At 41.1% G+C, this 12188-nt stretch overlaps 1 protein-coding gene across 1 annotated transcript in view; it reads right to left on the bottom strand.

Annotated features, from left to right (window-relative positions):
• The window catches only part of TLK1 (tousled like kinase 1), a 159468-nt gene extending 148899 nt beyond the window's left edge, over nt 1–10569 (bottom strand). Inside the window, exon 1 of the mRNA XM_066278681.1 lies at nt 9861–10569. Coding sequence (XP_066134778.1) covers nt 9861–9999 — 139 coding nt within the window. The 5' untranslated portion in view covers nt 10000–10569. The remainder of the gene's footprint in view (nt 1–9860) is intronic.
• Between the last annotated feature and the right edge of the window lie 1619 nt (nt 10570–12188).

Here is a 12188-nt window from a genome sequence, read left to right as displayed (position 1 = left end):
TCAAATCAGATGAGCCTGCACTCAAGCTGGCAACCTCGGGGTCTCGAACCTGGGTCCTCCGCATCCCTGTCCGACGCTCTATCCACTGTGCCACCGCCTGGTCAGGCTAACCAATTCTTATAATCCAAATACATGAAGAATAAATACTACCAGTCATTCCCCCCAAACCACTCTCCGTTGGCTTTTTAATGTATCTTTGTAGAATATAAGCATTTTTACTTAAATATAGGTATAAGGCCTTCTTGAAATTCACAAAATTTCAGACCTAATAACGAAGCCACACTGAGAGGATTTGTTTCACGTACCACCTGGACCAGCTCTTCATATCTTTCCACACTATGCTTTAAATTTCGCCCTGGCCGGTTGGCTCAGCGGTAGAGCGTCGGCCTAGCGTGCGGAGGACCCGGGTTCGATTCCCGGCCAGGGCACATAGGAGAAGCGCCCATTTGCTTCTCCACCCCTCCGCCGCGCTTTCCTCTCTGTCTCTCTCTTCCCCTCCCGCAGCCAAGGCTCCATTGGAGCAAAGATGGCCCGGGCGCTGGGCATGGCTCTGTGGCCTCTGCTTCAGGCCCTAGAGTGGCTCTGGTCGCAATATGGCGACGCCCAGGGTGGGCAGAGCATCGCCCCCTGGGGGGCAGAGCACCGCCCCTGGTGGGCGTGCCGGGTGGATCCCGGTCGGGCGCATGCGGGAGTCTGTCTGACTGTCTCTCCCTGTTTCCAGCTTCAGAAAAATGAAGAAAAAAAAAAAAAAATGAATTTCTATCAACCCATTCAAATTCTGATTCTCATTAGATTTAATAAATAATGTAGAAAAGAACAAAACATGTTACCAAGGTATTTGTGTTGTATGCAATAAAGTAACTAAAATTAAGTGTTTAAAAAAAAGCACAACACCACTGCTTATAGATGAGCTTATAGATTGAACTTCAAGCTTCTTTCCTCATCCATCATGAATACTAAGAGTCAAAGATCTGCAACTAGGGCCTGACCTGTGGTGGCGCAGTGGATAAAGCGTCGACCTGGAAATGCTGAGGTCGCTGGTTCAAAACCCTGGGCTTGCCTGGTCAAGGCACATATGGGAGTTGATACTTCCTGCTCTTCCCCCCTTCTCTCTCTGTCTCTCTTTCTCTCTCTCCTTTCTGAAAATGAATAAGTAAAATAAAAAAAATTTAAAAAAAATAAAAAATAAATGAACCTCAGGATGGTATTCTTATAAAAAAAAAAAAAAGATCTGCAACTAAAGCATCTCAATTTATTCAGAGCTTTATGCACCAGGTTATAAAGCCTCTACAATAAGTGGACTGATTGTATGGGCACTGGAAAATTCTTGTTCAAATTCTAGTATTTGTTATGGGTGTGCCACCACAACATAAGCGCCTATGAGCACAAAATATTAAGGTAAACAGCATTTCAATTTAAATTAAACATGAAAATAAGATTTTTCATTAGTGTACCTCTAACATTTTCCATTAAAGTACTAAATATCAGAAAATAAGAAATGTAAGTAAGGTTTGCACAACTTTCTTAATCGGGGTTTGGTTTTGGGTTTTTTATGTGCACTGGTTTTTTTTAATCTTTTTTTTTTTCAGAGAGAGAGAGGGATAGACAGGGACAGACAGACAGGAACGGAGAGAGATGAGAAGCATCAATCATTAGTTTCTCGTTGCGTGTTGCAACACCTTAGTTGTTCATTGATTGTTTTCTCATATGTGCCTTGACTGCGGGCCTTCAGCAGACCGAATAACCCCTTGCTGGAGCCAGCAACCTTGGGTTCAAGCTGGTGGGCTTTCTTTTGCTCAAACCAGATGAGCCCGCGCTCAATCTGGCGACCTCAGGGTCTCGAACCTGGGTCCTCTTCATCCCAGTCCAATGCTCTATCCACTGCACCACCGCCTGGTCAGGCTATTTTTTTAATCTTATCTTCACATATATTTAAAACTCATATAAAAATGTATTTTAAGATTAGAGATAAATTAAATGAGCCTAAAAAGACTGGTTAGTAAATTTGCTAAAGAAAATCAACTAAGAAATTACCCAAAACCAAATTTCTGTGTTTCAGGCAATATACCCTAATAGTTAAAATGCAGACTTAGTTCAAATCTCAGTCCTAAGATTTACTGCATCACATCACACTGGACAAGCTTCTTCTTGTCTGTGCTTCAGTTTCCTCATCAGTAAAGTGAGAATAACTGAATATAGCTCACAGTTATGAGAATGAAATGAGTTAATGTGCAAATTTCAGCCATTATTGTTACTGCTGTCCATATCACTCTCTAAAACATAATGTACCTAAGAATTACTAAAATAAGCATATTCTTGAGTCTGAAATATGTACATATTAAGATATATAATCACTTCATCTTAAAGAAAACGTAAGTCTTCAACAAAGCTCTTTGTCGGATGTCAGCTCTATAATAGAAGACATCCTACCTGCATTGAGAATGTGGAAAAGAACAAAACAATCTCTGAATTCAAGACCTTTCTGTCTAGTAGGCAACATTAATAAAACCATAATCAAAGGGAGTATAATAGAGGTACTATGAAATAAACAATCCTATAGGCCACTAAGAAACAGAGGCACCTAATTTAAGGGGCAAATACTCCAGAAATAATTTTGGACCAATCACAATTCACTTCAGAGCACCACACTGTTGTTTATGTAATTTACATAGTTAATATACTCAAAACAGTGCTTTAGAATGTAGTCATTAAAATAATAAGATCAGCCCTGGCCGGTTGGCTCAGTGGTAGAGCGTCGGCCTGGCGTGCGGGGGACCCGGGTTCGATTCCCGGCCAGGGCACATAGGAGAAGTGCCCATTTGCTTCTCCACCCCCTCCCCTCCTTCCTCTCTGTCTCTCTCTTCCCCTCCCGCAGCCAAGGCTCCATTGGAGCAAAGATGGCCCGGGCGCTGGGGATGGCTCCTTGGCTTCTGCCCCAGGTGCTAGAGTGGCTCTGGTCTCGGCAGAGCGATGCCCAGGAGGGCCAGAGCATCGCCCCCTGGTGGGCAGAGCGTGCCCCTGGTGGGCGTGCCGGGTGGATCCCAGTCGGGCGCATGCGGGAGTCTGTCTGACGATCTCTCCCCGTTTCCAGCTTCAGAAAAATACAAAAAATAATAAGATCAGGCATATGATTTGGGTCTGCAATTGCCCCGTGTTAGCAATATGCGGCCAGCATATTTAACAAATCTCCTCCTTCAATAAAAATCTTCTAAATTTATCTGGGGAAAAAAAATAATAAGATCAGGCCCTGGCCAGTTGGCTCAGTGGTAGAGCTTCGGCCTGGCGTGTGCATGTCCCAGGTTCAAATCCCAGGAAAGGCACATAGGAGAAGCAGCCATCTTCTCCTCCCCTCACCCCTTCCTCTCTCTCTCCCCCTCCTGCAGCCAAGGATGGATTGTTTGGCTCCATGGAGCCTCCGCCTCAGTCGCAAAAAATATCTAGTTAGGTTGCAAGAATGGCCCCAGATGAGCAGATCATGGGCCCCAGAAGGGACTGCTGGGTGGATCCTGGTAAGGGTGCATGTGGGAGTCTATCTCCCCTCCTCTCATTTAGAAGAGAAGAAGAAGAGAAAAAAAGAAAAGAAAAAGAAACAAGATTACTCACCACATTATCATGCTTCTAAACTTAAAAATCTTTTGGTAATAATGAACATGACCTACCTTCTCTTAACCAACCAACTCATAACATTGCTTCTTCAAAAAGGTTTCTTTGACCAGTATACAAAATTCCCTCCAGTTAATCATATTAGGACTAATGTCAAATCAAATGAATAACTATTTTCAGCTGGTAGAGACCTTTGAGAGCCTCAAATCCAACCCCCTCATTTCACAGATGAAATAAAGCTACAAAGTATAATGGAAAAATCACTAAGCTACGAATCAGATAAAACTGAGTTTGGTCTTAACTTCTCTTAACATAAAAGCCTGGGCAAAATATCTAAAAATTTACTCATTTATAAAATGAGAGGTTTAGACTTAGTTGTTTCCAAGGCCTCCTTCAGCTCTATAATTCTTTTATGAAACTGAAGCAAAGATAAGCAACTTGCCCAAGGTCATACAGCTAATGGCAAGGTAGAGACTACACTTGGATTCCAACATCAATCAATGATGTACTTTCTCATCCGTACCATTCTGCTTCTTCTACTTCATGATACTGTTCCTCTAAATCAGGGGTCGGGAACCTATGACTTACGAGCCAGACGTAGCTCTTTTGATGGCTGCATCTGGCTCGCAGACAAATATTTAATAAAAAAAATGTTAAAAATATAAAACATTCTCATGTATTACAATCCATTCATTTCCTACCTCTCATGTACATGGTTGTGGGTGGCTGAAGCCAATCACAGCTGTCCTCCTCCGAGACAACACCAAATTTTTATTGGATAATGCCTAATGTACACGGGTCATTGTATGGCTCTCACGGAATTACATTTTAAAATATGTGGCATTCATGGCTCTCTCAGCCAAAAAGGTTCCTGACCCCTGCTCTAAGTTATCCCAAGATATTTAGAAATTATTAATAAGCATGAAGGATTTCATAAAACTCAATGACTTATTCCTATGACTCTTCTATAAAATGTTTTAAACTGAAATAGAACAAGTACAACAAGTCTTTAGCTGTGTGTCACTTATTACACTTATTAAGTTGATCTCAAGAAAATTGTGGGAATTTATACTTAACTTCCCACTACCTAAAATTGAACCCTTCAATTCAACTCATAGAAGAGATTATGTTCCACATAAAATTAAAATGTGAACTGTTATAATGATATTATGTGTATGATTCTCTGAATAAGATGAAAATTAAAATTTTTCATTTTACTTGTCTTTAATATACATTTTAAATTCAAGAGAGACCAATTTAAATGTTTTTCCTTCATGTATCCTCTTTTCAGACTCTCTAGCTTTAAAAACCATTAGAACAGAATAAACATTACTTCTGCAATCACATAAACAATTACAAATAAAAGACTATACCAACTGTTGGTGCTTTTTATCAAAATTGAAAATTAGCCCTCTAACAGTTTTTCTAAAGTTCTGTGCCCAAATATATTAGAACTCTACTAAACTGTATCATAAGCAGCATGCGATTCCCTAACATGTCTTCAAAGCTTATTATATTTCACAGGGAATTAGCAAGATTTCAGAAAAAATGATAGTGCTGATTCCAGAAAATACAGGAAAAACCTCAGAGGAAAAGCACAATAAAAATGCAAAATAGCAATAACGTCAACAATAGCTTCATACTACTGACTTAAGAGAATATTAAAAAACATTCATGGATATAAAAGTACAGTTTAACTATATTTAGGGATTTTCAAAGAATGCTTACATTTTTATATTGGGTGGGACCTTAAATAATTTAATCTAATAGCACCCAAAATAAGAATCTACAGAATTTATTTCTGCCACCTACTAAAACATCCCTGTAATCTGCTTTAAATTCTTACTGCTAAATACTTAAAAGAGGCAGTTCTTTCCATTGTTGAATAAGTCTAGCTCCTATACAGTTTTAAATTTTTGTCACAAAGTTATACTGAATTCAATCTATGCCTTCCAAATTTCAATCTGCTGGTCTACCTTCTAAAATAACAGAATAAATGAATTCTGTCTTCTCTTTGTGTTGAAATACCTGAATGAAAATAGCTATCAGGTTTCCCACCCTTTAAGTAGTCTCTTTTTTAGGCTTTAGCCTAAAAGGTCCACAGTTTCTTGTGGACCTTGCAGACACTTCTGGAATACAGTGTAATTCCACATTGTAAGTAACCACTTAAAAAAACTATTTGTTGAATTTGGGTGTAATATTAAAAATGAATATATACAACTTCTCAAAAAGCTAATAAAATACTTATTTTTTTCCAACTACATATCTACGTGAAGCTAGATTCTCTTCAGATACCTCAATCAAAACAATCACAACAGACTTTTGAAAGCAGAAGCAAAATCCAGGTGTCTTCTAGTAAGCCAGAAATTAAAGTAATTTGTAAAAATATAAAACAATGCCACTAATTTCACTAAAATTTTTGTTTTAAAATACTTATTGTAAGTTTGATTTTGTTAACATGAACAGTTTATTATAGTAATTTTAAGATAAATTACCATTTTTGAAATATTCCTAATATATTAAATATCAATAGACATAACCCACCTAAGCAAAATTTCTTTCGAGTCCTCAATAACTTTTAAGGAGGTCATGAGACCAAATGGCTAAAACAAGCCTATTTCTCAAGAACTGATTCCCAGGCCACTAACTATCCAGGTAGTTCTCTCTCTCTCTCTCTTCTAATGTGTAAATGTGCTTCTGAAGCCATCTCCATCTTGATACCTGGAAATTCATATATACAACTTCTATTAGCATTTGTGAAATGTGAGATTATAGCTTCAGGACAAATATACAGCTGTAGAGCGGATTAACACCATTTTAACTTGTGTGCTAGTTGGTCAAAAAATACTATATATTAACTACCCACAGCATATCTATTCATGAGTTAGAATCCATACCACCCTATCATCTTTCAGTTAGTGACTTAAAGAAATTAAAGAGCCATCTGGTACACCTTTATTTTTTAACATCTCCCTACAGGTATTAGTCATCTGGAGTCAAATACTTTAATTCTTCCCTTTTAGGGATGCAGTCTATAAATATGTAAACAGAAAGCAACAGTTTAATTATACTGCGATACTATCTTTTTAACCAAACTACTTTCATAATTTACAGAAAAGTAAAGCATATTATTTATATCTGGTAAGATGAAACAAAAAAATATGTCTTGTATAATCACTAATTTGACTCTTAGCAATAACCCATTCAAAAGTATCCATGTACTGATATGCAAAAAAGAGCCCAACATCTCATCTAGCCAATATGACACCAAGTTTTGAGGCCTCAACAAAGCAAAACTGACCTTTATTTGAAAATGTACTTAATTTCTTACCTTCCCATCTCTTTACTCATAGGATTATTAAAACAGGAGAGAGATCAAAGTTTTAAAAGATCCAGCATGAAATTAGTAACTACATTCTGAGAATCTCTCAGAGAACATGCAGATTGATAAAAGATTTGGGATTTTGGGACTCCCAAGAAAAAAAGTAATCTGCACTATATTATACAAATTTCTAAATTCTAATAAATTCCTAAATTTTATAATATTTAAAAGTACATTTTATTTGTACTTATATAAAACTACATTAATCTGATAATGAGGTGAGAAAGAAAAGAAGAAAGCCAAATATGGAGCATTAAAAATAATCAGCTTATATTCTTTTGGTTTCAAATATATCAAAACTTCTAAATAATTTTTACAATTATTTATGGCACATCTTCAAAATTAGCCAATTTTCAAAGTTAAGTCTGCTTAAAAGTTCATCACATACATAAATAACCTTTCTATGTGTATTCATGTGTCTTTTGAGTTTAAACTTTTCTATTATATATTACTTTAAGTTGGCTTGATTTTTAAAGAAACAAGGTTTGTTCTCTCTTCGATACACACATTCAAGTTCCATTTATAGTAACAATTCTTACTAGCAGTCACCAAAGTCAAAAGTTCTCTCGGTTAAAACCAATGTATATAACATACTAAATGTACACCTGGAAAAGATGCTAAACACTTGTTAAAATAAAAACTGAGATCCCATCTTGATATCCGGGGCTTCATATATGCAATTCCTGTTAGCATTAGTGAAAGCTGAGATATCATCTAAAGATAAATATATAACCCTTGGAGGGTAACACAGTTTTAACTTACATGTTGGTTGGTCAAAAAGAAATACACCATTGTGGCCATACAAGTACTTGGGGTAATGTATAACTTTCGTAAAAGCATATCCTGTTATTTCATTAATTAAAACAGAGACTCACTAGTTTCGGTTACATAAAAATCTATTGTAATTTAAACTGCTGGAAAAAGTCTGGTTATTTGGAAGTCCAAGCTAAATTATTCCAAACCCTCAAAAATTTCAAACATCAGGTAAAGTGTAGAATAGTATAGAAGGTTTTTTTTAAACTAAAGTTGAAGTAACCTCAGAAACTCAAAATCTAGATTTTGCAGCCCCCTAATTACTAATGCTGATAACAGGTGTTACAGATGAACACTATGTCCTCAGTATTGAGTACAGCACCTAGTGTACAAAAATGGCTCAATAAATATTTGAGAAATGAATGAATGCATGAAAAATAGTCTAGTCTTAAAAAAACAAGTCTTCCCTAAGACCATCATTTACTACCATTCATTACACTATCATTCATAAAACTATCATTAAGCGTCTTAATGAATCCATAGCAAAAGTAAAAGCTGAAAAGCCAACTACTCCAGCCAACTGCTCTATTTACAAAATAATTTTTAAAACATTCACTTACAAATTTTCAAATGCAAAAAAAAATCTAATGTACTGAATTTGAATTCGTCGATAAACTTTTATCTTCTAATAATCAGAACTCACTGTTGGAGGTGAGATGGAAAGGGGGAAATGTCTGTCGATGTATTCAGCATGTTTAATGGATGCCATAAATCAAACCCTTCCATGAATTTTCTAGAGCAAATTCATGCCAATCTTTGAGCCTATTGTCACTTTCACACATGCTCACAGGAACAAAATGACAAAGAATGCTATGCCGGGAATCAGTGGATTCAGGGCACAAAACACTTGATTAACAATTGTCAAGGTTCTTAGTAAAAATTGACAGATATTTTCAAAATAAATTAACTCCACAGATTCCTACATAAATCAAAGCTCCTGGTTTCTTTAAATGATTCGTTAGACTATTGGACTGCGAGACGGTTTTTTTTTTAAGGTGGCTACAATCTCCTTGTGTGCCACAACTGGTAGTGAACAACCCAATTCCCAATTGCTGATGAATATACCGCTCAACGTTTTCCAAACAAAAGGGCTTTAAACGCGATTCCTTGCACATTTATTCTTCCCCGGTAAATGCGTGTTCTCCTAAATTACATTTTATGTGGTACACTTAAAGTTAAATACAGCAAGTTGAAATTTTAGTGAAAAGCACTCCGATGTCTTACTAGCTGTGTAACTGCTACATCTGGTGGCAGCACACTTGCATGCAAGAAGCCAAAAACTTAGAAAACAATTGTAACCGATCTGGTGTGTTGCAGTAACCTTTACACAGATATTGCCCACAAAACCCACGATCCTGTCAGAGAAGAACAGTAGCCTATTTGCAGTAACGAGATAACGTACAAACACACGGGAGGTGATGGCGAAGGAAAGAAAGTTGCAACCATCTGAGGGGGTGGTTCTAAAAGCCTGCCCACCAAACAATCTATCCTTTCAATTGCTCTAGCGAGCCAGGCCAGGGATCAAAGTCGGCTTTGATAATTTCTGCAGCTCTCCTCAAAGGGCAGAGACCCTGCAAACGAGGGACATCCTCCAGGTCCTGAGCAGCAAAGCTCGCAGAGCGAGGACCGCCTCTATGGGAGGAGTGCGAGGGAAGGGGAGGGGGCTCTAGGATGAATGCTTCAACGAGAGGGAAAACCCACCAGAGACCGGAGGCCAGGAGGTTAAGAGTGCTGAGTGTACTAGCAAATGGAGCAGAAAGGGGCTCGCGTCCGTGGGGAGGCTTCCCACCCCTAAGAGGACAGGCTCCTAAGAGCCCCAGACTAGTCTGTAAGCCTCGCCTCGCCCTGTCCCCTCCAGCCAGCGCGCACCCCCTCGTCCGTCTCCTCCGCCACCCGCGAACCACCACCCACAGCCAGCGCACTATCTCCTCGGAGCCGGGCGTCCTCGCGGCCACCTCACCACCATCCCCCACCCCGGGGTCGAGGGGAGGCGACCGGGGGCGCGGGAGCCCCGGCGCGGGAGGGGAGGCCCTCGAGCGGGCGCGGGCGCGACGGCGCTTACCTTCCCTGGGCCTCCCGGATGGCGGCGTGTGATTCAGCAGGGACCTGGCCGCCGCCGCCGAGCCCGGGGTTGGAGACGTGGAGAGCTGGGACCAAGATGGCGGCCCCTCCAAACTTCCACTGCTACTTTGGACACTCATCAAGCTACTTTCTGGGAACCCGACTCCCCCTCTGCGACGGCGGCGGCGGCGGCAACGGCACCGGCACCCGCCTCCGTCATGGCGGGGGCCGCGCCGAGGGCGAGCTAGTGAGCAAGGGCAGGGTGGGGAGAGTCAGGGGGATGGGGGAAGGAAGCCGAGAAGAGGGGAGGTGGAGAGGGAAGAGGTGAAGGGAGGAGAGGGGACGGGGAGGAGGAGAGGGGGGAGAAGCGAGAGAGCAGGCGGGCGCGCTGGAGAAGAGGCGGAGGGAAGGAGCGCGGCGGCGGAGGCGTCGAGGGGGCGCCCGCCGGTGCCGGCGTCCAAGCGCAGGCGGAGCGCGGGCTGCGCCGGCCGAGAAGACTTCCGCGGGCGGAACCTGCCGGCACCTCTGCAGTGCGTCGGCCCCGGCGTCGCCCGGGTGGCGGCAACGGCGGGCGGTGGGTGGCGGCTGAAGTGGCGGGGTAACCTCTGCATCAGTTACAGTCGGCGGCAGCTGCGGCGTCACGCGCCGCCTGTGCAAACACTATCGCGAGGCTCCTGTGCCTCCGGTAGCGGCGGCGGCCGCGGGAGCAAGCATGGGGGAGGGACCTGCCAGGGGTTGGGGGCGGGGGTGGGGTGGGGACGGAGGAAGCGCGTGAGGGAGGAGTTGCGGGCGCTCCTGGCGCGCCCGCGGATCGTGGCGCAGCGCGGGAGCTCCGGGCCGGCTGACTCCCAGCGCCGGCCGGCGGGCCGGCCGGAGGGAGGTGCGCCCCGCACGCGCCCCCGCCGCGCCGCTCTAGCTCCCGCTCTTCTGCCACCTGACTACCCCTCTGCCGCGGAAGCGTGCCTGGATCCCGACCTACACCCTGGTAGAGAGAATTGCTTCTGTTCTCGCTGGGCTCTCGTTTGTTAGGAGTTCGATGTGATCATTTCTCAAAATGGAACTGAAAAGTTGAGAGTTGCTTCTTTCTTACTGTGCAAAGAAAACCCCACAAAAAAAACCCAAAACTGTACTTTCCTCGTCTGCAGAGTGGGAGCGATAACCGAATAAAAACTAAGAAATTAAGTTGGGGGTGGGATGTGGAAATAAAACTTTATGGATATTTTTTTAAAGAGATCATCTTTACCAGTGTTGTGCACCGTGTGTGAGCTGTAGCACTTATTTAAGACAGTAAGTGGAAAATCTAAATAGGCCAGTTTGAATACTGAATTCACATTTTTAGGGAAACTGTCCAATGTTCATCTTGTAGAAGAGGGTATGGTTTCTAAAAAGGTACAATTTGTTTCCAGTGCCATTGCTGAGTCCCGTCGACAAACCCCCGAAGCAAAATAACAGCTTTTACTTAAATTTATAGATACTGTGTAGCTTTCTACACACCCACACAAGTACATGATCCACCAGGGACAGGGGAGGCAGCTTGTACACAAAAGAGCAGTCGAATAGTTCAGGAAAAAATACAATGAGGTTCTTGCTCTCTTAAAAAAAACAAAACAAGTTGATTTGAACACTAAGATTATGATACAGAGCAACTGTTACAGGCATGAGGAAATGGCATGCTTACCAGGGGGACAAAAGTGTCATTTCTTTTATGACTTTGCATTTCTCATAGTAATGTTCTGTTCAGATAAACTATCATACTAGAATAGAAACTTAGTTGTCAGTTATCTGCAGAAGTAATTTTAGTTTTCTTATGCTTCAGATTCTTCAGTGAATTTCTAGTCTTCTTTTTCAAATTTAATAGGTAGATCTCCCAAGTGAAACTTTAGTGAGATATTATTAACATACAATAAACTGCACATAATTGAAATGTACAATTTGATAAGTTTTAATGTGTACACACCCCTGAAATTTTCAATAATCAAAATGATGACTATGTCCATCTGCCTCCAAAGTTTCCTATGCTCTTTTGAGGTTACTCTTCCACTCCATGCCCATCTCCAAGTAACTACAGATCTGCTTTCTCTCACTTAGATTTGTTTGTATTTTCCAGAATTTTAGATAAATTGAGTCAAGCAGTTTGTACTCTTGTCTGGCTTCTTTTACTCAATTATTTTTAAATTCATCTACATTGCTGTATTTATTAATAGTTCATTTCTTCCTATTGCTGAGGATTCCATTGTATTGAATATAAATATACCACACTTGCTTATCCAGTCAGTTGTTGATGGACATTTGTGTTGTTTCCTTTTTTTTTTTTTTTTTGGCTATTACA

The sequence above is a fragment of the Saccopteryx bilineata genome, chromosome 5, assembly GCF_036850765.1.
Source record: "Saccopteryx bilineata isolate mSacBil1 chromosome 5, mSacBil1_pri_phased_curated, whole genome shotgun sequence".
Taxonomy (NCBI): domain Eukaryota; kingdom Metazoa; phylum Chordata; class Mammalia; order Chiroptera; family Emballonuridae; genus Saccopteryx; species Saccopteryx bilineata.
The sequence above is the reverse complement of the archived record's forward strand: the minus strand, read 5'-3'. Positions and strand labels throughout refer to the sequence as shown.